The 27,001-nt window shown below is 44.4% G+C and overlaps 1 protein-coding gene across 1 annotated transcript in view; it reads right to left on the minus strand.

Moving 5' to 3' along the window:
* Nucleotides 1–259: 259 nt before the first annotated feature.
* LOC310799777 (mucin-2-like) overlaps nt 260–27,001 on the minus strand; it is a 43,782-nt gene continuing 17,040 nt past the window's right edge. The window contains exons 14-48 of the mRNA XM_083662378.1: nt 26,467–26,631; nt 25,572–25,666; nt 25,345–25,471; nt 23,733–23,988; nt 23,218–23,258; nt 22,403–22,512; nt 21,706–21,857; nt 20,704–20,842; nt 20,121–20,231; nt 19,715–19,891; nt 19,208–19,447; nt 18,622–18,778; nt 17,452–17,580; nt 17,120–17,267; nt 16,206–16,249; nt 15,853–16,104; nt 13,526–14,218; nt 13,051–13,220; nt 11,794–11,965; nt 11,348–11,595; nt 10,473–10,656; nt 10,021–10,240; nt 9,236–9,390; nt 8,810–8,879; nt 7,557–7,675; nt 7,346–7,377; nt 7,087–7,249; nt 6,283–6,384; nt 5,186–5,226; nt 4,921–5,052; nt 3,448–3,546; nt 2,520–2,648; nt 2,362–2,401; nt 1,634–1,754; nt 260–737 (exon numbers count right to left, since the gene is read on the minus strand). Of these exons, the coding sequence (XP_083518504.1) occupies nt 524–737; nt 1,634–1,754; nt 2,362–2,401; nt 2,520–2,648; nt 3,448–3,546; nt 4,921–5,052; nt 5,186–5,226; nt 6,283–6,384; nt 7,087–7,249; nt 7,346–7,377; nt 7,557–7,675; nt 8,810–8,879; nt 9,236–9,390; nt 10,021–10,240; nt 10,473–10,656; nt 11,348–11,595; nt 11,794–11,965; nt 13,051–13,220; nt 13,526–14,218; nt 15,853–16,104; nt 16,206–16,249; nt 17,120–17,267; nt 17,452–17,580; nt 18,622–18,778; nt 19,208–19,447; nt 19,715–19,891; nt 20,121–20,231; nt 20,704–20,842; nt 21,706–21,857; nt 22,403–22,512; nt 23,218–23,258; nt 23,733–23,988; nt 25,345–25,471; nt 25,572–25,666; nt 26,467–26,631 (5,447 nt within the window). The 3' untranslated portion in view covers nt 260–523. The remainder of the gene's footprint in view (nt 738–1,633; nt 1,755–2,361; nt 2,402–2,519; nt 2,649–3,447; nt 3,547–4,920; nt 5,053–5,185; nt 5,227–6,282; nt 6,385–7,086; nt 7,250–7,345; nt 7,378–7,556; nt 7,676–8,809; nt 8,880–9,235; nt 9,391–10,020; nt 10,241–10,472; nt 10,657–11,347; nt 11,596–11,793; nt 11,966–13,050; nt 13,221–13,525; nt 14,219–15,852; nt 16,105–16,205; nt 16,250–17,119; nt 17,268–17,451; nt 17,581–18,621; nt 18,779–19,207; nt 19,448–19,714; nt 19,892–20,120; nt 20,232–20,703; nt 20,843–21,705; nt 21,858–22,402; nt 22,513–23,217; nt 23,259–23,732; nt 23,989–25,344; nt 25,472–25,571; nt 25,667–26,466; nt 26,632–27,001) is intronic.

Below are 27,001 nucleotides of genomic sequence, written 5' to 3' on the forward strand. Positions count from 1 at the left end.
GTTGGAACAGCCAATTGAACGGAGCAGCCTTCCCCGGCCCCCACGGTCAGAGATGGCAGAGAGGAACCGTATCCACTCTGAGCTGGAATGTCTTAAAGTATCCACATCAACACAGTGTGGGGTCAGTCCCGTACATTATGGTATGTAACTGTGGAGAGACAGTCTCTTCACTCACAGAACCAAGGTTACCCTGTAACCAAACCATTCTTCCATGTTGCTGAATATTTGTGTTTTGCTAATATGTACAAGGGCCACATATAAGAATGTAGAGATACAACTTCATTTTGCAGGAATTAATTTTATTAATATACTACTACTACTACTACTACTACTACTACTACTACTACTACTATGATAATTATGCTAAACTACAATACACATGACAATAATATTCTGTGACATTGGAAAAAGTGCTGCACAAGTCATTGGGTACAATGATGAAAGCTGACACTGTTGTGTAGCATCTGTAAGGCATCTGGCTCCAATCCACTGGAAACATTCATCGGTCACGTGTGCTCTCGTCTCAACGTCTCCTGCGTCTGCGGCCCGCGCCGTCCGTGACCCCGGACCCGCCGGGCACACACTGGCTCACGCTGCAGCTGCAGGCCACCACCGTGGTGTAGGTGTGTTTGACCTTGGAGCCGTCGCGACACGTCAGCTCCACCTCCCCCGTCTTGGTGCTCGTCTCCCTGCAACACTCACACTCGTGCATCACCTTGCTGGCTGCTGCAGAGTACCTGCTCACAACACAAACACAAACACACACACACACACACATGAAGCAAAGACAAGCAAATAGTAAATGTGTTGTAAAAATGTTGTCCCCCACCAGTCATCCATCAATCAATCAATCAATCAATCAATCAATCAATCAATCAATCAATTGTATATTCATATAGCACAAGCGTTATCTCAAAGCGCTTTACAAATAGAGCAGGTAAGAAGACCAGGCTCTTTATTTTAGACCCAACAATGGAAACAATTCTCACGTGCACTGGAGATTATACTGTGAGGTCATGTGACAATTGAAACGGTTAGCCAACAAGAGCAGCGCTTGGTGGCAGCAAGGAAAAGACCCCTTTAACGGGGAAGAAAACCTTGAGCTGACCTGGCTCTTGGTGGGCGTTCATCTGCCATGAGTGGTTGGGTTGAGAGAGAGAGTAATAATGAACTATAATAACTATAATAATAATAATGCAGGGTTACAACCGTAATAAAAACATGACTAATAATAGTAATAGTAGCGGTGGATCTCTTCCCACTGGAATCAGGATGGAGCTCATGGAGGATCCATGTAGTTCTACCCTTGCATCAGTCCCATTTATCGTCAATGCTGCCCCGCAGGGCTGTAGTACTCCAGTCCGGTCTCAGTCTCGAGTCCGGTCTCGAGATCGATTTTTGACGGTCTTGGTCTCGTCTCGGACTTGAATCGGTCCTGAATTAGAAGGTGCCCCCGGAACACAAAGTGTGTGTGAGAGCGGTGTGTGTGTGTGTGTGTGTGTGTGTGTGTGTGTGTGTGTGTGTGAGTGAGAGAGCGGGGCGTGTTTAAGACACTGAGGTGCAGAAAGGTGCACTGGTAGCCCTGGAAAAGCAGCGTTCTGACTGAGTAGTACTATAAAGATGGCCGACTCACATGGAGGTGCTTAAACAGTGTCCGGCGCAGGAGGAGATCTTGACAGGCGACAGGCTCCTACAGTCGTCCACCTCGATGACCGTCTCGTTGGTATGGACCTCGCAGATGCTACGCACCGTACCTGGAACATACACACACACACACAGCGTTAGGCTTCACTAGATGACGTGGTGACAGACAACTTTGGGGGGAAAATCGCATCTTTCCAACTTATACAGTTGTATCTGTTCACTACGGTGGCCTAGAGAGCTCAACGCACTGTGCAACTAGACAGAACACCATCAATTTTTACAACACAGGCGCTGCAAATACACACAACACAAACCAAGTAGACTTAATGTGCTGCATATTTCTGTATTGCAGTTGTATTTGCAGCACATGTTGACAGATTGATGAAATTGATTTGCTTGTGTTTTGTCTATTTGCATGTTTTCTGAAAGGACAACTTCACCGAAAAACAATGCTGATTTATTTTTGCACATATCCAAAAACTGTAAGCAGTTTTGCAGACATTCATTTAATTTGACAGTTATCGAGAGTTGATTTGCGTGAAGTTGTGGACCAGTGATGCCATTTGTGCATGAATGACATCACTGTCAAAGTCTGCAAAACGTGTTTTCGGATATATGTGAGATCAGGTGCAAAATGAATCAGCATTGTTTGCAGTGCGTTGACCTACAGTAGGCCACTGTAGTATTCAAATCTCTTCACTACACTCTTTAACTTACAGCTCTTGCAGCATCCACTAGAATCAGTAGTCACTGTGCCCTGGAAAAACAAAGGCAGATTTCAGATTGCATGTTAGACATATCAGTATGCAGTCCAGAAGGTCCAGGTTATGAGCTGTGGATTGTTTGTTAGCGTGGGTGAAGGCAGAAGAACTCACAGGTTCACAGTCCAGTGGGTTGAAGGGAGGACAGATGGTCTTGGTCTCCTTGGTAATGAGCTGTCCATTAATCTTCTCACAGGTGTATTTCACACACTTGTCATCAGGGGGCGACCAAGTCGTGTTCACCTGTACCACCATGCGGTTAGAGGAGGAACACATAATGGCTTTATTAGATAGTGGGAGAGAGAGAGAGGGATGACGGAGGTCCTGGGTCTCGCTCGCTCACACAGTGCGTGACCAGGCCAAGGTATGGCACAAAATCCCTCAGCTACCCTGAGTATCTGAGAAACATAAACTCCATTTTAAACATACGCCACTGATTTCCTGAGTCGATTCAATATCGATATTTCAGTTACAATACCAATTTTGCTTGGATATGAAAGAGATTCTGAAAGACCTAATGATGTAGATTGTACAAGGAGCCCTCTAACCTGATGCATTAGCATGATTAAAAATATGAATGTTTACAGATGTTTATGAGCTCTCGTTGCGCTAAGAACCAAACCACGCGAGTCTAACAGGGTTAAAGCTTCAAGCGGGAAAAGGCATTATATTAAAAGATCGATATTGCGACTTATGAATTGATATCAGTTCCTTCAGATGTATCTATCATTTATATATTGATTTATAGATCGATTTGTATTGATATATATTTTTTAACCTAGCACTACTACACATACCCCAAAACAACAAGAAATAGCTATGCAACAAAGTGCATTGATTACTTTGCTACTAAATGACATCACTCTCTCTCTCTGTCTCTGGTGTCCAGCATCAAAATGACATCAAACACAGAAATAATTGGAAGTCGTGAATATGTAACATTTGATGTCATTTATATGCATCGTATTGTATGATGATGATGCATTGTATGATGTCTGAAGGCTTTCTCTGAGATCTGCTGTTCCGTCACACAGACACTCACCTGGATGGTGGTGGTCGTGTTGTCTGGCAGGTTGACAACACACATCTTCTGAACACATTTCCCACAGCACTGGCCAGAGACAGGCTGGTACTCATAACCCTGCAGGACGAGGAGACAAGGCAGATGAGGTGAGAGCTCTGAACACATGTCCCACAGCACTGGCCACTGTGGCCAGCAGGCAGCAATCTTTCATTCGTGCGCATAGAATTGTGGGTACTCATGGGCATCCTCGAAAATGTCTCTCTCCTCTGCCCTTGCTCTTATGACATCAGTGCTGATGTCACAATGCCTATGACATCATCAGTGATCTCACAATGTACAATTGCTCATGTGACATCACTGATGACATCACTTCCAGTTGGGTGACACCACTTCCGGGACAAAGAAAATCGCAGCCCATGGCCCCGTTCCAATACCCATACTTCCATACTATTTAGTAGGCAAAAAAAGAATTAGTATGTCCCAATACATAGTATGTCAGATGCAGTATGCCAAGAGTACCAGGATGTTGTACTACATCAGCTCCTTTCAGAGTATGCATCAATGCATGCTTTGTCAGCCAATCTTCCCCACAATCCTTTGCGCAGCAGGAAGTTACATCTTCTTCTTCTTCTTCTAATGTTTTATGGCGGTTGGCCAACTTTTTGTGCATTACCGCCACCTACTGGAGTTACGTCACACTGACTGAGCTGCGTGTTCATGAATGAGATAATTAACTTTAAGAAAGCCTTGACATATGTTAAAACCAAACAAGCATGGAGTGTGTACCAAAACATGCATATCTTGATTCCTGTTTAGAACTCTGACTTAATGTTTTTGGTTTATTTATTTTATTTTGTTTATTTGATTGTCTGTTCCAATTTTGTCAATGTTTAGTCTGAATTTTTTGTATAATGTACTGTTTGTTACTGCCAGACTTTGTTTATTGAATAAAAAAAAAAAAAAAAAAAAAAACTCAAATGTGGCGCTGCGGACGTCGGCGGAAGTGAGCAAGAGGTCGGAGTTCAGGAAGCTCACGTGATGACAGATGTAGTGTGTCCCAATAGTATGCATTTTGCATGCATGCTGCACACTACAATCCATAGGGCAGCGGCAGTACATACTACAAGAAAGAAGTACAAGTATGGGTATTGGAACGCAGCCCATGTCTTGCTGCCTTTTAGTTATGATGATGATGATGGTGATGAAGATGATGATTGCACTTGGGTAAGAGTATGAAACGTAAAATGCAGTCTGTATGTTTGTCGGTACATGAGGGAGTATCCTGTACCTCTGAGCAGGCTTTGTTGCAGACAGCACGTGTGCAGGTGTGTGTGTGTGTGTGTGTGTGTGTGTGTGTGTGTGTGTGTGTGTGTGTGTGTGTGTGTGTGTGTGTGTGTGTGTGTGTGTGTGTGTGTGTGTGTGTGTGTGTGTGTGTCTGTGTGTGTGTGTGCGTGTGCGTGTGTGTGCGTGCGTGTGCATGTGTGTGTGTACCTCTGAGCAGTCTTTGTTGCAGACCACAGGTGTGCAGGTGATGGTGTGCAGCTTGGTCTTGCTGTCCACAGAGCTGCTGCAGTCACAGACTTCACAGGACTCAGGTCCTGATGGTGGGATCTTAGAGCCGGGCTGGGAATACAAATGCAGCCTGATCAAACTTGCTGCTCAATTCAATATTCTTCATTCATGCTGGTTATTTATTTATTTATGAATGAATGAATGAATTAATTAATTAATTAAGGGATATTGACTGTGTTCTTACCTGGTACTCAGTGTTGTTGTAGACGCACACCGCTTTAGGAACTGGAGAGACAAACAGAAGCCAGGTCAGGGGAATTCATACACTGATCGTGACTGTTGTTCCTGAAGAATGTTTTAAAGACACAACACTAGTGCCCTCTTGTGTCTGGAAACATTGATGCAAGATTCTAGATTCAATAAATCTATTGCCATGTCAACATAGTTGATAGGAATTTGTCTTGGTTCACTCTCAGACAAAGACAAGACAATGCAGCAGCAGCAGCAGCACACAAATACGTAAAGAAAAAACATCAAACACAGACAATAGAGGCAGTACCCAGCAGCATTGTATCCAGTGTAAAGTGCATACAGTTTAAAGTGCTATAGATAATAATGATTCAATGCAAATTCAGATGCCTTATGGCTTGGAGGTAGGTGCTACCTCTGAAGGGAGATGTTTTGACACTTCATGCTCCTGTATCTCCTGCCTGATGGGAGGAGGTTAAAGAGGTGATGTGCCGGATGAGAGTGCTCTGTCAGTGAGGGAAGACTACAGCCGGTGGACCAAACGGACCAAACCGTGTTGGGGCACAAAACCAGAACCCCATACTCCCCAAGCGATGACACTACTATATATATATATATACGTATATATATATATATAAATGGAGTTACATTGGAGTCATGTGTATGACGTGCAGCGCACAGGCCTCCTTGAGGCATCCTCCCTGCCCATGGTACGGCATGGTAGGATTGCCTTTTGCCACAGGAGGTTCTGGTGAGACGAAGGAGGTGCCCGGCCTGGAATCACCCCACAGGGCCTTAGACCTCCATGCACCGAAGGTCTCACAATACTGCGGTGTAGCTCTAAACTCTATTGCAGCGGATTGGGCGTGATCAACCCTTCCGCGGGCAACGTTGCAGACACAGTAGGAAGGCTGATCCGTGAGCGGCTGCTTCTGGGACGCGGGTCGGGGTCGTAATCGGCCTCGGCTGGGTCTACTGGGCGAGGGTGTATGATGTTGACAGACCCGAAACACCCCACGACCCCAGTTAACATCACTGATGATGCGTCCCAGCGCATGCAGTAGTATGTATACTTGAACCGGAGTCACATACCGCACTGGTAGGAAGCGCAGCAGCTGCTGGTCCCGGTGATGTTGAGCTGGAACCCTGGTTGGCAGGTGATTGTGTCAGTGGGACACAGATTGACATCGCACTCTGTTGAGGGCAAAATGACGGGATGAGTATCAAGAATGTCACTGTCGTGTAGCTCATTAGCTTATAGCTATACACTTTTACACCAGTTGTGTGCACATGGATTTTTAAGCCTGTTAAATAAATAGCCCTGAGCCTCACGTTAATAATGTGTATATAGAGGCACATTTTCCACCTGTGGTTTTCTAGTCATTCACCTCTACTGTACATCACCAAGTGTATATAGTGACATACTACATACTACAGAGTAAACATGCAGTGAAGTTGTCTTCAGGGTCCTAAAGTCCCCCCCTCCCCCCTGCTTTTTCTCCCATTTTCTCCCCAATTGTACTTGGGCAAATCACCCCTGCTCTCCCAGTCTTTGCTCCGCCCCCTCTACCTAGCACATGCTTCCTCCGATACATGTGCAGTCACCAGCCACTTCCTTTCACCCTGACAGCGAGGAGTTTCACCGGCAGGACGTAGCGTGTGGGAGGGTCACATTATTCCCCCCAGCTCCCCTCCCCTCAGACCCAGCGCTAGTGCAGCGACCAGACTAGGACTCATACCCCATCGGCTTCCCTTCCCACCCGCAGACACGGCCAATTGTGCTTGTAGGTGCTTCTGGCCAAGCCGGAAGTACCGCCGCCGGGAATTGAACCCGGGTCTCCGCGGTGATAGGAGAGTGCTTTTACCTCTACACTACCCAGACGCTGTGTTACTCACCACAGACAGGGCAGCAGTCCTCTGTCTTGTTGACCAGGTGCTGGCCAGGCTTGGTGCAGTTGAGGCTGGGTGTGAGTGGGCATGTGATAGGCTGGCACTGGATGCTCATGGAGTCCTTGTCACACATGCACTGATTGCAGCCACTGACCCACGTGTCACCAGGCTGGTGGAAGGAAGAGCAGAAGGAAACTGCTCAGAAACAAACATCACAAAGATCACAATCTGTTGTATGAACTCATGTTTTAAGTAGAGTTCTCACCTGCTTAGGTTTACCATCAGGTCCAACGCAGTCTGAAATCCAAACAGAAGAAAGTATTTATAGATTAGACAGCATAGCAGTTTAGACAGAGCAAATGCTCGTGAACTTCGTTACAGTAGCCTACTTCAGTTTTTCAGGTACAGTACTTCATCCACCACTGACTATGTTCCCTTGAGCCAATGCAGAGCAGCGTGTGTGAGGCAGGCCTTACCGCAGGAGACCACACACATGTCATAGACGGTGTTGAACAGAGTGGTGTCAGGGGGGCAGAAGCAGCCCTCCTGGGGGTTAGTAGATGGCTGCTTCCCTGCCTCGAACTTCTTGTTGTACCTGATGGGGAAATTGCAAATGAGATTAGTAAAAGTCGATTTTTTTAAAAAAGATTTTGGGGGCCTTATCACATAAAACTAGACGGCAGTTGAACGCTTAAGTTTATGAAACAGTGAACTTTGTGTTCAGCAAGACAATCTTCACAATTGAGTGTGTTTTCTGAAAATCGCTGGAAAACGCATTCGCCATTTGAAAATCGTCAAAGTGGTCCTCATTTGTGAACATTATCTTGCTGAAAACAAAGTTCTCTGTTTCGTAAACTTTTGTTAACCACAGACCTCATTTCAAGTATTTAACCAAAATCCCCATACACAAATCCCATTGACTTACAGGTAGGAACTGTAAGTGCTAACATTAAGGTATTTCGGACTCATTCCTGTGGTACTCTATAGGGCTTTCATACCGGCAGGGCTCCGTGCCAGTTCCGGTTCCGGAACCCAAATTTGAACTGGCCGGCGCGTTCAGACCGAAAAAATAAATAATTAGTTCGGAACCTGAAAAGTTGGTTCTCAGCGGAACCAAAAAATAGTTGGTTTTTCCTTGGGAACCATGACATCATCAGTGGGCGTGTCTCATTCTAGGCTGTGAAAACGAGCAGGGAGGAGAAGAAGGCAGTGACAACATGGAGAAAAATAATTTGCAGTGGTCTCCTGAGGAAACCAAATGTTTATTGGCGATTTGGGCATCTACCGAATCTCAAGAAAAGCTAGAAAGCAGTACAAGAAAGACCAAGTCGTATGCCGAACTTGCGGAAGAGATAGCCAAGGCTGGGTTCACTCGAACGCCAGACCAAATGATTAATAAACTTAAAAAACTGAAGAAGGACTACCGAATAATGTCCTCCCACTTTGGTTCCGCTTAAACTGGTGTGAACACGGGCTGGTTCGCCAGAAAGCACCAAGGTTCTGAGACTCCAGAAGGGAGCCAGAGCCAGAACCAGAACTGTGTCTGTCTGAAAGTGGTACATTATGCACCGTTTGGTGATAGACCACGCCCACCACCACACCCCCTTGTTGGCCAGTCAACATATGCAAATGTAACAGCTTTTGGAGATATCTTGCTTATAGATGGACGGATGTATGAACATGCAGACAGACGCAGGGTAAAAACATGACATCAGTGGATCAGGCCTACCTGTCATTGCATGTAGGCTGTACAGCTGGACCACAGGCCTTATACACCTTGTTGCTTGGACACTTGGGCTCTGTAGGATGGAAATTATGTTTAAAAAAACATTCTGCCCGGATATTATACATTCATGCATTATTATTATTAGGCTATACACAATTTTCAGAACTCCAGGAAACAACTGGGCGTTGTATCAATGGTATCGACTTAAAGGAGAATTTCGGTATTTTTTAAAGCCTGAGCCTGTGACCATTGCAAAAATAATCTTGTTTTGTGGACGTACTGTACGTGCAGGCTGCCGAGGCAAGTGGCCGCGAGCTTGGTCAATGCTGCACCAATTTCAAACAAATTCTGCTAGTTGTACATGAAAAAATATGAAAAGAGGGGATTGAAAAGATCGATTAATATGATTAAAAAGAGTGGAAGTCTCACCACACTGCCCGTTGGTGGCATTCCTCCAGTCGATACAGACTCCTGCACTGGAGCACTCCGTGGCATAGGCCTCCAGGCTGGAGCAGGTGCAGCTGTCTTTGCAGGCCGTAACGAATGCTGCCGGCGGCACAAATGCGTGGCACTGGTCGAAAACACTAGAGGGCGCAAACAAACCAGGACAGAATGTATTAGCATGGTCAGGGACAGTATCCAAATTTCATTTTCCAAACAATTTTAAATGCTTTTGAATAGTCTCTGTGAATGGTTATTATGATTGGTCTTGGGTTGGCATTATCTCTGAGGCATAAAGGATAAGGTCACCCAAAAATACCAATTCAGTCATTATCTACACACCCCCATGGAAGGAGGAGGGTGAAGTTTTTTGGTCCACAAAATATTTTTGGAGTTTCAGAGCAAAGCACTGTTGCAGAATTCTCCTACAATGAAGTGGATGGTGACCAACTTTCAAACATGAAAAAAAAAACTTCATGGTACTCATCTGGCGTAATCCAAGTTACCAGAAGCCCTGAGATGCCAAGTTGACTTGAAAGTACATAATTTACACCCTGCAATCTTCATTGTAGCCATGTGCAAATACAGCCACCAAGAGGTTGAATGTTTGAGGGGGTACAGGACTTTAAAATCTTTTGGGACCACTTGTTTAGGAGAATTCTGGAACAGCGTATTGCTCTGAAACTCATTTTTGGGTGAACTTCTCCATGAAGCAATAGAATGTGGTGAGTAGGTCTGGCGAAAGCCCTCTATATTGTGCTGGTTCTCCTCACCTGCTAGTTAGGATATCACAGAGTTTGCAGGGCGCTGGTGTCGATATGGGGGGTGCTGAGGAGGCACTGGCAGTGGTGGAGGAAGGTGGTGAGGTGGGTGGGACTGTGGGGGTGACACAGGGAGTGCCTGGGACCTGCCACTCGCCTGCAGAGACCGGGCACGCCTCGATCTGGCCGTTGGGAGAACGGCAGTCGTTGGCCTGGGAGTTGTCACAGGTTCCTGGGAAGGGAGATTGAGAGGAGAGATGAGCAACTCGAAGCTAGGGCAGCCATTTCAGCATCCACCATAGACTGGCTCTCTTTACTATTTGATGTCCAGGAAATTTGAGTTAATTCATGGCTATGTGTCTTCACAGTCCTCAATCACGTTTAGTGTGCCGCAAGGGTCCATTCTTGGGCAAATTCTGTTCTTCTTGTATATGCTTTGTTTGGGTAACTTAATTATAACTCACCACACAGTCCTTCAGTGTTGCTGTTGAAGAGAGAATAGGGCAAGTCGATGCTGAAGGAGGAACCCCTGTAGACCACTTGCACCTTGATCTCCAGTATCTCCAAGGTGGTCACCATATTTGTGCTAGTGAGGCGCAGGCCAGAATTGCTGTAGGCAGGATAGATACGTTTCTGGCTCACATACACCTGAAGGGTAAGGAGAGAAACAGCACATTAGGACTACCAAAACCAGCAGCATGTCTAACTAGATTTGATACCATATATTGAGACTAAGGATGTACCCCAATGCCATGGGCCATGTTTGACATGTCCATCAGTTGTTACGTTTCTTCAAATGAATTCATATCATTACATTACATTATGTCATTGTGGATGGCCACAAGATAAAAGGCCCATTCTGTTCTGCAATATAGGACTTTGATTTCACTCGTTGTTTCATTTACTACACATTATTGAAAAGTGATCATTATTCTGTAGTGGCCCCCACCGAGTCAGATACAGGGAGCATAGCGAGACAAAAGCCTTTAGACAGTTCATAAAACCTAGTTTAGTTAAAGAGAGAGAGAGAGAGAGAGAGAGAGAGTACAGCATGAGGATGTGGAAATAATAAATATTCTGTTAGAAAATACAACATTTGCCGGATTGCCTGTGGCTTCCGTATAAACCACGCCCACAGATACAGAGACAGATCATTTTGTTGGTTGAGCAGATACAGATAATGACGTCTCTGTACACCTCTAATTGAAACACAATGAAATCAGACTATAAACCTATACTGACACACTAATCTTTCACCGATCACTGATCAAATCAATAATGTAGTGAGATATTGACACTAAAACAAAGTATATGTTGACAAGGTTTAATGGCTGCTCACCACATTGACTGATGTCCCGAGGGTCTTCATCTGAGTCAAGACAACCTTGTAAGACAGGTAGTCGATAATGAGAGCCTGGGGACAGAATGTGCTGTCTGAGGGGTCACAGTAATTGTTGCTCACTATAATAGTGAGGTTGTTTTTAGGAATGATCTCTTTGACCAGATAGTAAGAGCAGTTCTCCTTGAAACTGTACGATTTTCCATCAAATGTCATGTAGCGTGATCCACCCGGGTGGCTACACACACCTGTAGGATGAGAAGAATCATGTAGTATAAATAGTACAATAGTCGAAAGGTGTACACCGTACCATAGATTATAGTATAGCTAACTTTGTAAAATATGTTGCAGACTGTAGGTAATGTGATTGAGGCAATGCAAAATATCCAAGACAAAAGTGGAAAAAGTACAGTAACTGCCTTCTGAGGTTACATTTAACAACTCACATTGGCATTCATAGTGGAAGCAGCATCCAGATGAATCAAAGACCTTGAAAAGCTTCCGTCCATTAGCACAGAGTGGTTGCTGAACTGTGGGACAGGGAGCAGGCATCTCAATGACTTGGCCTTTGGTGCACGTGGCTGTGGTGCAGTCGTTAACCTGCCAGGACTCTCCATCCTGGGTGAGGATGAACAAGCAGTTACTCAACCATGCAAAAAAAAAAAAGAAGAAAATATGCGGGGGTACCGCGGGGTACTGTAAAACCATAAAACTTCAATTAATAGCCCAGCCGTTTATTTACCAAAACATGTAGCCATACCCCGCATCTATATGGGACCTGCAGCAATTTGGGACTTGCCTTTGAATTGAAGTCTCACGGTATACAATGTAGTTCAAATGGCTTCGCAGGTTGCCAACAAGCATTTAAATGAATAGAGGTGTTAAATATTTGACAAAATGAATCTTTAATAGATGGTTGCAGGCAATGCAAGAGTATATTTGAACCGTAGTACGTGCAAACGTATATACAAACTTTGAGTGATTTGGGTCTGCATAGCATAACAGTAGCTACACAAAGCTCTTCTCCTATACAGACAAAATACTCTAGGTAGTTGAAATACATTACATAGATAAAAGGAAAATAATGTTTTTTTTTTTTTTTTTTTTTTTTTTATGTTTTTTCCCCCATTTTTTATCCCATTTTTATCCCCCGTTTAGTGCTCATTTGAATTACTCAATCCTGGTTGCTACTCCATCCTCTGCCGATCTGGGGAGAGCCGAGACTGATTCCATGCATCCTCCGAGACATGGGCAGTCAAGTCAGCCGCATCTTCTCACCTGCCCGAGGAAGCTCCCCCGGTAGGACATAGCACGTGGGAGGTTCACGCTATTCCAACCAGTTCCCCTCCCTCTGAACAGGCGCCCTTAACGATCAGAGGAGGAACCATATAAGCAACCAGGATGTTGCATGTTTTTGTGAAGGGGGTTCCTATATGAAGGAGACCCCCGGGAGGCACGGGGAGAACATGCAAACTCCACACAGAAAGGCCATTTTGCCGACCCCACCCGGGTGGTGGGCACTCGAGGACATGCGGACGGGCACGCATTCCTTCAGCGTTCACATCGGCCCAGGTGGGAATCGAACCCACGACCTTCGAGCTGTGAGGCGATAGTGCTTACCACTGTACCACCGTACCTCCCGGAAAATAATGTATTGACAGCCTTCTTGGAAGCTAACCACATTTTATCTAGGCCTATTGTACCTTTCTGGGTGGATCCACGTGGGTGCAGTCTACAGTAGTTGTAGGTGAGGGTGTTGGGGATGAGGGTGTTGTGGAACATGGCTTGGATTGTGTCTCCACTTGGCAAGACACTCCACAATATGCACTGTAACACCACCCTAAACCATCAGTGACATTATACACCAAGTCCCCTGTGGAAATGAAAGACATGTGGAATATATGAACAAAAAAGAGACACTAAAGAGAGATATCAAAATGTCTCTGATATTCAAGACATTCTGCATGCTGTAATAAAAAAAAAAGTTGAACCAAGGCACTCTTCAAAGATATTCTGCATGCTATTGAAAGAAGACTGGTTCTTAAACTATGAACAAAAACAATGAATGACAATATAGCAAAACACACACACACACACACACACACACACACACACACTTACACACACACACACACACACACACTTGTGAATTCGACAAGAAAGTGGTATATCACTCACCAGGATGATATGATGTTCCATTGACGTTACAGGTACATACGCTGGATGTTGTAATTAGTACTCCAGTTGTTGTGGGCAGCTGTGAAGTACCTGGTCCAATAGAGGTTGAAGGCTTGAATGTGGTTCCCTTTGTGGTTTCAACTGGTTTTGCAGTGGTTCCCTTTGTGGTTTCAACTGGTTTGGCAGTGGTTCCCTTTGTGGTTTCAACTGGTTTTGCAGTGGTTCCCTTTGTGGTTTCAACTGGTTTGGCAGTGGTTCCCTTTGTGGTTTCAACTGGTTTTGCAGTGGTTCCCTTTGTGGTTTCAACTGGTTTTGCAGTGGTTCCCTTTGTGGTTTCAACTGGTTTGGCAGTGGTTCCCTTTGTGGTTTCAACTGGTTTGGCAGTGGTTTCCTTTGTGGTCTTTGATGGTCCACTAGTTGTGGTAACAACAACAGACGGTTTGGAAGTCACAACTGTTGTTTTGGGGCCTTCTGTTGAAACATCAGGTACTGAAGTGGTAGTTTCAACAATAGGTGTAGTGGCAACTGTTGTTGGGCCAGTAGTTTTAAACTTTGGTGGCTTTGTTGATACGGTTTCAACTGTTGTTGCCTCTTCTGTGGTTGTTTCAACTGGTTTGCCTGTAGTTCCCTTCGTGGTTTTTGATGGTCCACTAGTTGTGGTAACAACAGTTGGTGAGGTCGTAGTTTCAACAGCTGTGATAAAATCAAATGTGTCATTTTGTGATCAAACCCTTAATTAGTAATAACCAACATATTCATATTATCACAAAAATAGACACTTAGTTTGGGCCCTATCTTGGTACAGGCGCTATCCGCTTTTTGCGCTTGCGCACCTGTTTGTGTGCCTTAATGCCTGCCTTATGCTATCGTCCCTGCAGGGATGATAGCAGTCCGCCTCTCGCAAGTGTCTAGGTGTTATGCTGAGTTTTGCACACCTGCCACCAAACGCATCCCCACCTCACAGGAGCATATTGTAATGATTTATAGAGAAACGTAACTGTTTAAAAATGATATAATTGTCTGGGTAGATGTGACCTCCCTGTTTTTGAAGTTGAAAGAGCCCCTGAATATGGTGGGGATGCAATTCTCGGCAGGGGGGCGGAATTGGGCACGCCATCTGCCGCAGGCGCAAATTGGAGAGGTGCCAAGTCAGGCGTGCCAAGCCCTGCAAAATGCCAGCGCAAATGGGATTTGGGCGGTCTAAAGCACCAGAATTATTCACAGGTGTGGCCAGGCAATTCCTTGGGCGTTACATCAATGGAACCAAATCAGATTCCCGTAATCGCTGTAATACAGTTTGCTTGAGGCATGCAATATGCTGTAATTCTCTCCATGCATAATTTGGATAGGCCTATCTCACAATAACACCATCACATCATATACCTGTTAAAAACATCTGTGATTTGATGCAATTTGGATTATTTTGTTGACTGGGAAATGGAAACGTGTTTGCAGCGGGGAAACGGCGGAGACAAGAGAAAAGATGGGAGGATTTAGAGTGGACTCAATTAAAACTCAGTGAAACAGTGAGAGCTGCGTGTCGAGGACAGAGAGAGATGGAGAGAGCTTGTCGACAGATCATCTGTGGTGCCAACGACCCTCCGGGTTATGGGATAGGTGAAGGTGAATAGCCTATTGCAAGGAGGCTACAATGTCCAATAAGTTTTCTCAATTAATTTGCCATTAACCCCTCTTTGCAATGTGATCAAAGTTTCTCAGTGAATTATAGTTGATTGCCTCACTGAATTATCTGCTAATACCCAATTTTAGCAGCAGAATTAGATGTCCTGGCGTGTCACGTCCGTGCGTAATGACGTATCCAAAAGGAATTCCTCTGCACTGCACTGCACAGCGCGGAGATTATGATGCGCTCAAGCACAGCGCTTTTCAAAGCTCTTAATGCAAAGTAATTGCGCGCATGCTGACGATAGGAGAATGCCATCTGTGTCCCCACATTTTGCGGGGACACGCCTTGTTTGGCATGTGGCACGCCTACCCCATGCATGTCCAGTACAATTATAACAGGCATAGATGTACGGTAATAGCGTTGCAGGGAGAATACAAATGCGCTTATGCACGCCCCCAATTTGCATTGTGCATGGCGTTAAACAAGTGCAAAACAAGCGCAAACGCAAAATTACTGCTTTTGCGACAATAGGGTCCATTGTCTACCTCAAATTGAAAAGTTCAAAAATGTTTCCAACTTCCAGGGCACAAAAATTCAACAGTCTCAAAATGTTCCGTGTCATATTTACATCTTTCCTTCCCTACCGGAGTACCTGTATCTCTAACCATAGTGTTCTCCCAATAAATTGCCTTTTTATTACCAGGTGTGGAGAACGTGAAGATAGTGGTTGGTGCCAATGTTGTGAAGATCTCTGTCACTGTGCTGGGCGCAACTGTGGTGAATGGGGTTGTAGTAGGTCCAGGGGTTGTGGTGCGTTCGCATGGGTACGTGTCCCTGGTTATGGTCCCATTGGCTCCACACACAGCTGTGATGCAAGTTCCAACCCCATCCGTGGTGTTGTAGATAGTCGACCCATATGGATAGGTTTTCCCATTAACGAAGCATGTGCACTCTGCATATTCAAAGTATAATTGTTTCAGTCAGTAACAGATATACTGGTATATGTAAGTAGATTGTATATGTTAATGGGTTTGAAATCAATGTTCTTCTTACTGTTCACATTGTATTGGCATCTCATTCCAGACATTGTACAGGAGCTTTGAAATAGAAGGAAAATGGTCTTTGTAATATTGTTTTTGTGGTATCAAATTCAGATTTTGAGCATGGAGCACAGCACATGAGTGTTGCAATTATTTCAGAAAAAAAGAGGATCATTGATAGACAGGCAACATGCAAAAAGCTGCATCATCATAATAGCTTACATGTCTGGCACAATCAGTAAGCATACTGACAACCACAATGATTTCTATGCAGGACTTGCCTACACAAATAAGGCAATAAAAACTAAAACGTTAAACAGCTCAAACTAAACTAATCAGGGTGGTATGGGATCATACTGTAGTCCCTTGACACATGGTGGTCCTCCTGAACTTAAGAAGTTAAATTGGGTGACAGTAGAAAATAACAGAAGAGTATTGTATTTGAAATTGAGGTTCACTTCAAAAATCCTGCAAGGTAATGGGCCACAATTATTTTAAAGACCCTGGCAAACAAAATGCACCAAAACCTTCCAACTGTGTAATTGAGGGTCTTAGGTGACTAATTGTAAGCCTAAAAAGTAGGAGACATTTGTTTCAACCCAAATCCTAAATATTGCCATTTTCCCGTTTTCGCTGTTTACTGAGGCTGGGGTTGAAGTGGGCGGTGCTTAGGGCTCAGAAATGACCATATCCCATCATAAAGGGATATCCAATCATAGAGGAGACTGAGATGTTACTCGCGCCTGCGCTGGCATTTGGCATTTGCCACTCGCCCCAGAAGGCCGTTGCAGAGTGCTGAGATTCAGCTGCTGTTGACACAGCGGGTCGGGAGAGACCTCCATCTCCAGGGAGACACACATCAGGCTTATCGGGGTGCTTACCCAGAAGAGCAAGGACAGTCAGATGAGTTGTTTGTGTGAGACCTACCAGTCGTTACAGTTTTCTGATGGAACCTTCTCTCCGACACTATAGTGGTTGCCTTGATTGTCATAGCAACCACACTGGTCCCTGGCAACACATTTCATGGTGTCTTCATCAAAGTAAGGTTGGGTAGGAGGGCACTGGGGATAGCAGCCTGTAACACCATCAGAACATTATCAACAACCTCAGTAACTGTAACAGTAGGGACTACAATACCCACAATGCAATACAGGAACACAGAGAAAGAAGGTAAACACTGACCATGTGCTTATATTACCGAGATTATGAATGATACAAAGTGGGTTGATTATTGGTAAAGCCATCCTTTAAGACTCTACCTTCCAGTGCTGTGATGAGGTTAGAACAGTTTCCTGATGGGCTCCTGCATGTCTTCATACACCGCGCTCCACAAGGCTTGTAGTGCCACTCACAGCCATCGGGGGTGTTGTAGTAGTCACAGAACATAGCTGCAATTAGAGACAAAATAAGTAGCCAACATGTTACCCCTTGCTATGATTAGGGTACAGACAGACACAATGGTATTCTACTGAATCTAGCAGTAACAGTGTCACGGTCGGTTTGGTTAGTAGCCATGTTTGTCACATGTTTGAGCAGATGATTGGCTATGTACCTGACTTGAGGGCGTGCCCGACCGCACGTAACGGGGGTTATTTCCAGTAGGAAGTAGGAAGTGAGAGAGTTGGGTGGCGCTGCATATCTTGCTTGCACGCCACGAGGATGCAGAGGAAACCAGAACCCCTAACCAAAGACTATGACCGACTCAACTAGATAATCCGTATTGTTTATTTCTTTTTGTGAGTCCATTAGGTTATCATTAAGTAACCACCCTCCTCACGTTGTGAAGTTACAATCAAACAACACCACCAGTACTGACCGTACTGTCGCTGCCCTGAAAGCTGTACCAAGGGGGCAGACAACCACCACCCGGGGGAACTATGAGCGCTGAACAGAGGTATGTGCTTCAACCTCACCGAGAAGTTATGGTTGCATTATGCTAACGTTCACTCAGACAAGCACTATTGCTAAGTGTCCGGCTAACCGGCTAGCTGGCTAGTCGAACCCTTGACCAGTGGTTCTCAAACTTTTTCCAAGGACCACTAAACTGACGCAAATGACACCATGGACCTCCAAGATTATGTCCCAGGGTCCCCCATCTGATGAAATATTTTGCTTTTAGATGTTTTATTACAGAAAGTGTATGAAGCCCATGACCAACATAGTCTGTCATTGTGTTACTTATGGATGGCATTATAGTGAAAATAAATTATTCCACTTTTTGCTACCGCCTCAAGGACCCCTGGGGGTCCCCGGACCCCACTTTGAGAACCATCACCCTACACTACAAACAATGTTAAACTAATGTTAAACTTAATAACTAACCACTAGCAGGGAAACCCAACAGTGGAGCTACATATTATTAGCGGTGGTTTTCAACCGTGTTCTAGCCATCTTCTGGCTTAAAGCTCTCCTTTTGCATTAAAACTCACGGCAGATCCTTGGAGTTCTCCAGCTGACACAGGCTCCAGCTTCATTGCAGGCTTTGGCGTAGGCAGCCACAGAAGTGCAGAAACACTCACAGTCTCCACCGGTGTCGCACGCACACGAGTCTCTCACACAGGAATCATAGTATGGACCAGGGTCCACCTTAAACACACAACGATGAATTGTTTATTTCATTGATAAAAGACGAGAGCAAAAAAAATAAGATGCCGGGCGTCCGGGTAGTGTAGCGGTAGATTCCCTGCCTAGTGCCTATCAAAACGAGGGTTTCAGGTTCGCAACCTGGACCTTATTTCTTATTATTTATTTTAAATATTATTTTTAAGTCACCCTGATGAGTCTGATTTGATTACCTTGCCTGAACGATAATTTGTTTTGAACTGCAACTTGAAAACGAATAAAGCGGGGCATCTGAAATGCTTGTATTTACATCTTGTAAATATCTTATTTTCTATCTATTTTCTATGTTATTTTATTGTGTGTGTGTGTGTGTGTGTGTGTGTGTGTGTGTGTGTGTGTGTGTGTGTGTGTGTGTGTGTGTGTGTGTGTGTGTGTGTGTATTGCCATAGTTACCTGTGAATGACAGGTCTGGAAGGTGACGCTGTTGATGATGTTGCACTGCCTCTGGGACCAGGCTGACCGGTAGGGGTTGGAGGCACACGGGTTACTGGCCAACTCGGCATTGGGGCAGCTAGCTGAAGCCTTCCAGCTGTTACCAAAGCCGAGAACATCGACCACCGTCTCAAGGGAGCGCGTGGTGAAGTCATTCTTACTATTGCCATCATAGTTTCCACACAGACCACAGACTTGACCCTAAGGAAGAATAAACCAGATATAGAATTCACTGCTACTGTATATCAATTGGTCTATTGGCACTAGACCACTGATCACAGAGAAGAGAAGGACATACTGTATATCTTCTCATCTTACTATCGGGAATATGCCAAAATGTTGGCATGTTGTTCAGACTAGAATTACCTGGTCCAGTTGTTTACCTGGTCCAGTTGTTTACCTGGTCCAGTTGTTTACCTGGTCCAGTTGTTTACCTGGTTCAGTTGTTTACCTGGTCCAGTTGTTTACCTGGTACTTTGCACTGAGTTTGATGAACAGGCTGGTCTTCTTGTCCCACATGAGCACAAGTCCCGGCCTGATCGTCACCACCAGGGAGTTGCCCATCTTTCGGACCTGAGGGGGGAGGACCTTGCTGCTGCCCTTTACCACCTGGAAGCCGTCGTCTTTGAGCTGGAACTCATTACCCTGGAAGAATCCATTGAACATTAACATATTTTAAGTGTGTTTCTGAACCAATCATGTCAACTGGATCAGATTCTCACAAGAAAAGGATGACAACAAATTAAGCAATCCATTGTTTAGTGTGATTTTAAATTGTTTTTTAATTCTCCTACAATTTTATATTGCTACATTGACCTAATGTATGAACAGCCAGGTGTCTACAGTGTAAGTGTGCTGTGTTTACTGCACTGACCCCCAGGAAGATCTTGATGGCCTGTGAGCAGGTGGTTCCTGTGGTTCCACAGGGAATGTTCTCACTGACCACTCTGAAGCTTCCATTCCCCTGGCCATTTCCACAGTAGTCCTGAAGGACGCACGCACACACACACACACACACACACACACACACACACACACACACACACACACACACACACACACACACACACACACACACACACACACACACACACACACACAGTACATATTTGACACCATTCCTACCCATCTGTCTGTCCATCCTTCTTTCTGTACATTATGGAGATGGGTTGCCCTAGCAACTTCTCAGCTCGCATGATGGCTAAGCTGGAAAAGCAACTAGCCGGATTTCGTCAAACTTACCATTTTAAAACAATAACTGCTAACCTCTTGAAGCAACTAGCATTCCGATTATGTTAAGTTTGTTCCATCTGACGCTACCGAAACCTTCAGAATGCAGAAATAAGGTCAGTTTAATGCCTGACACGGGATTCCACAAGTTTAACGCGAGAGGAAGCTTTTCCAGCGTAGCCGCCAGGCGAGGGGAGAATTGCGTCTGAGGCTAGCTAGGACCTTACCTGGAGGAGGGTGTATTCACACTGGCCACTGAAGTCAAACCTCTTATCGTCAAATGTGATGTAATGTCCATCGCCATAGATGACACAAGTCCCATCACATTCATTGGTGGTGCATGTGAATTTCCTGTCACTGCAATAGCTGCGTAGACACAGACCATACACACACTTTCAAACAAAAAACATTTTTAACTCTTTAAAGGTGCAATGTGGAATATTTGGATATTTGCTTTCTAGTCAAGTAGATTTGGTAGTTTATTACATGGTAGCAAAACATTTGCCTCGGGAGTCTTTTTCCAGGTCTCCCCAGCTCTACTTCCTCTTCCTGGACTGAGGGCAGACTCGAAGCTACAGTGGCTTACTAGTGCCTCTTGAGGTATTACAGGAAAGGACTAGGGGCTAATTGGTGCTAATGCTAATTTCAGTAGATCTCCGGAACACTTAAAGTTAGAAACTGTTGTTTCTCAATGTTGTTTGAATTGAACTTATGAACTTCTGGCAAAATCTTAAACATTGCACTTTTAACTTTTTGCACATTTTCATTTGCTAAAGAATGATTTCAAAACATATTTAATTGAATGCTTTTGCTAGTGTGATCTGATCTGATCTGATCCAAGTATGCTGTCAGAATTACACTTACAGCAGCCAAAACTATGCAATATCTGCAAAATGTTCGTAATGTAACATGATAATATAAAATATAATATGAGTTAAGTATAATATGTTTTTCTGCGCACGTCCATGTGGTTAAGCTGGTGTGTATGTGTGGTGTGACTGAGGCAGTCTTGTAGTCAAGTTGAGTCGGACTCGTGTCAGAGTCCTGGAAAGTCATTTTCAGGTCTCGTGACTCGGACTTGGACTTGGACGTCAGCAAAGACTTTAACAAAAGAGGGGAGAATTTCAGTGCTAGAAACTAGCAATGGCAATGCTCGCCCTTGCACCGGGCATAAGATAGGGCCCATATACTGACTTGACTACAACAGTGGACAGAGGTAGTGTACAGACCAGGTGTTGCAGAACACAGTGAGTGTCTCTCCAGGCTGGTAGAGCAGGCCGTTGTGCAGACAGGGACAGCTGGACTCCTTGATGCAGCCTCCTGTCCCATTTGACACCAGGCCAGCAGGGCACATGCAGCCAGAGGTGCACGCTGTACTGATCTGCAGCACACATGGGAAGGAAGGACATGAGTCAAACAGGGTCTGTGCATGTGCCTGTGTGTGTTAGGGTTAAAGCCCCTGGAAACCCAAATACACAATAACCTTCTACCTGTGTATTGATTTTTTTTTTTTATGTGTGTATTGACACATTTTCATTCTCTCTCAGAAACCAAGAGTTATCTACTGATAAATGCTGTTGTTAAGAGCACTAAAAAAAAATTTTTTTTCATTCATATGTTTTCTTTTCCTTTTACAGAGTTTAGTTTTTGGATTATTTGTGGACATTTATTTAGTTGATACATTTGTTTCACAATGCAGACAGCATTACTGTTAAATAAATGTTCATTTGAGTTCAGCAAGTTTGTGTCTCATTTGTTATTATTGAATTGTTGCATTTTATCACATGAAGAAAAAGAAAAGAAAAACCCGATATTGTATATCAGCGATCGTCTGCCCTGCTTTCTCGATATCAGCGTCGGCCATTGAAAAACCCATATTGGTCGAGCCCTAATCTTGTGTCATTGTGTGTGCTCTGTTATACTTACACAAGCCATGTCCATAGTACTGCAGCTCTTCTGACACTCTGTCCCAGTGGTACCAGGATCGGCAGTGGAACAGTCAAAGTAAACCATAGGAGCAGCACAGGAGGGTGTGACTGGATGGAGAAATAACAGAGGAAGGTTGAGAAGCACGAAATACCATAAATATCACTGCCTTCATATTGTAGGGCCATATGATTTCCACAATGCAGAAGAAACGGACGGAATCATGGAATTTGGTAATAAAAACATGGAATATCGCAGAATTTCCCATAATTTGGTTGAAATTTATAAATGTAGGCCTAATTAATTATCAAAATCAAGAGTACCTAATTATTGTAGTAACCTAAAATATGTCATAATTGTAAAATAGGCCTAGAATAATAATCACATTTTCGATTGGGGTGTTTTGAGACGGGAGTCAAAGACAGGGCCATGAACATTGCAACAAACAGTCAGTAAATTTAGGATACCAATTCAGCTCCAGCATACTCAATTTCCTGTGATGAGTCATGCTCGTTTAGACCTACAGTGTTAGTAATGTTGATAGGCTAATTTAGACTTAATAGTCTGTGTTACCTTCATGATAAGGTTCAATTATGTTTTGCGGCTCCAGACAGATTTTTCTTTCTTTCTTGGCCAAAAGAATTCACGGTGATTTCAATGGCAAAACCAGTTTGCTGCTCAGGTACTCAGGTTGCTGAGAAAAAGCAGCTGACTACACAACTTGCTAGCTAAACTGGAGACCGCAGCAACGCTAGCCTCTGTATGGTGATGGAGCCATAACCTGACTTGAGGCCTATTCCTATTTGGAAACCTACCTGGTCTTGTCCTGCACTTGAGAACTCCTTGTCTGCAGATGCTATGAAAAGAGGAGAGGACATGAACACAGTAAGCATCATCATCGTAGCCGTAGCAACCTATATTGGGAAACGGGAGGCCGTAAAATGGTGGTTCGGCCGCCATCAAAGTCTGACCAGACTTGATAATTGATCAATTGTGATAGAATGCTATTTGTATTTGATTATTATAATGTAGGTCCTGACCCCATAAAGGCTATTACACACCAAGAGCTACCTGAATAAACAGCGCAAAATTGTGAGGTGAATTTTGACCCACCTCTCAATCACAGCAAGGAGGCAAATTTTCATATCGGAAAAAATATGTACCGCACTTTTGCTCACTGGAATTTCGCTGTTGGTATGCACGGTTACATTGACTGGATATAGGTTCGAAAAATATTATTGACGTGCGAATTAATCGCGCACACAAAAACGCCCCTGGTGTGCAAGGACATACAGTAAATGCGCCAATCTTGCGGTGACTCTATGCTTACCAAGTGGAGCCTTCGTTGGTGACAGTCTCTCCGGCAAGGATGATGGTGTCCTTATCGTAGCAGGAACACTGGGCGCTGGCCACACAGCGGCCCTCATGGTTCATGTAGGTTCCCTGGGCACAGCCACAGCCGTCCACAGGGGTGAAGCTGGCCTGGCAGGCGTAGTCCGCCTGGCTCAGGGAGAGACAGCTCCGCCCACACGACGTCATGTCGTAGCTGTACACAGTGTCTGCTGGGCAGGCCTTCGCGTATTTGCCTGGTGGACGAGACGAGAAGTGAGTTTGTCAAGTGTGTGAGATTTAGTGGTCAGTGTTGGGACTAATTAGTTACAGCCCCTATTTTTTTTACCATTTTGTACAGACGCTGGAAGTCATTTTGTATTGGATACCTTGTTCATCGCCTTGCAAAGCATGCTGGCATACCTGGCGGCGGACCACAGTGACGAGAGGAGGGGCCAATTTGAAATCGACCAATTCAAGAAGGAAAGACAGCGAGACAGCCAATCAAGCTGTAGCTGTAGCGAGGGATAGGAACATCATAGAGAGTCGGAGTTCAAGGGGTGGATAGGGGCAGTGGCTTGGGGGATATGGGTGGTGGGAGGGGCATGGTGAGGGAAGGGGGTGGGACTAGGGAAAAGGGGCCGTAGCTAGGGACAGGTAGGTCGTAGAGAGTTGTGGTTCGAGGGGTGGGTAGGGGGAGTGGCTAGGGGTGTGTGGGTGGTTTAGGGTACAGGTAGGGATAGGACCATTTTCCATGTTGAAAATGAACCACATCTCACCACAGATAGTTGTTTACAGTGTGCTGTTTACAGTGTGCTTCTCACCACAGATAGTTGTTTACAGTGTGCTTCACACCACACATAGCTGTTTACAGTGTGCTTCTCACCACACATAGTTGTTTACAGTGTGCTTCTCACCACAGATAGTTGTTTACAGTGTGCTTCTCACCACAGATAGTTGTTTACAGTGTGCTTCTCACCACATATAGTTGTTTACAGTGTGCTTCACACCACACATAGCTGTTTACAGTGTGCTTCTCACCACACATAGTTGTTTACAGTGTGCTTCTCACCACACATAGTTGTTTACAGTGTGTTTCTCACCACAGATAGTTGTTTACAGTGTGCTTCTCACCACACATAGTTGTTTACAGTGTGTTGTTTACAGTGTGCTTCTCACCACAGATAGTTGTTTACAGTGTGCTTCTCACCACAGATAGTTGTTTACAGTGTGCTTCTCACCACACATAGTTGTTTACAGTGTGCTTCTCACCACAGATAGTTGTTTACAGTGTGCTTCTCACCACAGATAGTTGTTTACAGTGTGCTTCTCACCACACATAGTTGTTTACAGTGTGCTTCTCACCACACATAGTTGTTTACAGTGTGCTTCTCACCACAGATAGTTGTTTACAGTGTGCTTCTCACCACAGATAGTTGTTTACAGTGTGCTTCTCACCACAGATAGTTGTTTACAGTGTGCTTCTCACCACAGATAGTTGTTTACAGTGTGCTTCTCACCACACATAGTTGTTTACAGTGTGCTTCTCACCACAGATAGTTGTTTACAGTGTGCTTCTCACCACACATAGTTGTTTACAGTGTGCTTCTCACCACAGGTTTCCTTCCTCCAGCCGTTAATCTGGATACCAGCAGCTGAGCAGGCACGGACGTAGGCGGAGACGGCAGCACACGTGCAGTCCTCACTCTTCACACAGTTACAGGTGTCGTAGATGCAGTTCTGTGATGAGACACAAGGAGGCAGGTGACATCAAACAGGTGTGTGTGTGTGTGTATATTAAGCATGTGTGTTTGTGAGTGTACATACTGTGTGTGCTTACCTCTTTGTATACAGTGGGGCTGATGACGGAGTGGCAGGGAGCGAACGCTCCTTTAGGTCTTGTCAGTTTGCCGCACCAGTAATTGGCATAACGCTCTGAGACACAAACACATACAAAACACAGTTGTTAGAAAACGTGGTGTGGTGTATAACAGAATTGGATCCAATCGCGGATAGCATCCCATTGCAGACATTCTCTGTGTTATTCGCATTTCTATATGGAGTTCCCAACCAAAAGCCAAGTGACATAAATTCATACATATTTTGCTAGCTAATGTATAAAATTTCAAGAATATCTCTACACATTTAAGTATTATAAAACATTAAGTTACGCACTTTAAAGCCTTTGGAGCCTTAAATGCCAGTTTAAATCCCAGTGACAATCACTTTGTGTGGATAATCGGTATTCTCTGATAAATGGAAAAGTAAGAGCTTTGAGTGAATATATACTTACGTCTTATAAGTATATATTCTATAACATTGTAAATGTACAGGAAGGGTTAATAAAGCGTTAATATTGAGTATATGAATATAACGACATGGACGAATGTAAGTGTCCGGAATTGGAAAAATGGGTGTGCTGCCATCCATTTGCAGGGACTGGAAGAAAATCACTTTACAAGTTGAGGTAAAAATTATATTAAACTTTAAAAAAAACACAGATGGAGCATTTCCTAATTGATGAGAAACCTCCACGATGAAATATATTGGTATACATGTTTGTGATTTTTTTTTGTCATGGCTGTCCGAAATAGGATACCGTGACGCTAGATGGTGTATGTTAATATTGTGTGGTGCAGTATTGTATGGTGTGATTTATTATGTTGTGACAATAAGGTATTCTATTTTTCCTATATTTAACAAGTCATATTGTATCAGAGAAGGTGCAGTTTTACCTCTCGTCACACTCTGGCTACAGGGGTGTGCCAAGTTAGCCTTGACGTCAGGGCAACTGGCCCTGGTTTTCCAGGTGTTTGCGAAGGCCACAGCAGTGCCCTCCACCAGCCCATTCATGGCTTTGAAGTCATCAGTCACCATGTCGTTAAAGTTCCCACAGAGACCTGTGGGTGAGAGGGAGGCACCCGAGAGCAGTGTTAGGGGTTGTTGCTCAAAAAGGTTATATTACACATTACTTAAAAAAGTAATGCTTTACTTTACTTTACTCCCTGGAGAAAGTAATTCATTACACTACTCCGCAGCAATAGTGCCCCTGGAAACAGGCAACATCTGTATATACTACTGAAACATCCTTACATACACGATGGGAAACATACATACATTATAATCAAAAACACACTATCCTAAACCATTTCAATGATGTGCTACATGTAAATGGCACCTCCTTTATTTGTCCACTCCATGATGAGAGGACAGGCGTGTTTAAGCCACACAGGAAAACATAGAAGAAACCTTTTCTAGATTTCTTCTAGA

Source organism: Poromitra crassiceps (assembly GCF_964638095.1).
Source record: "Poromitra crassiceps genome assembly, chromosome: 28".
In the NCBI taxonomy this organism is placed as follows: domain Eukaryota; kingdom Metazoa; phylum Chordata; class Actinopteri; order Beryciformes; family Melamphaidae; genus Poromitra; species Poromitra crassiceps.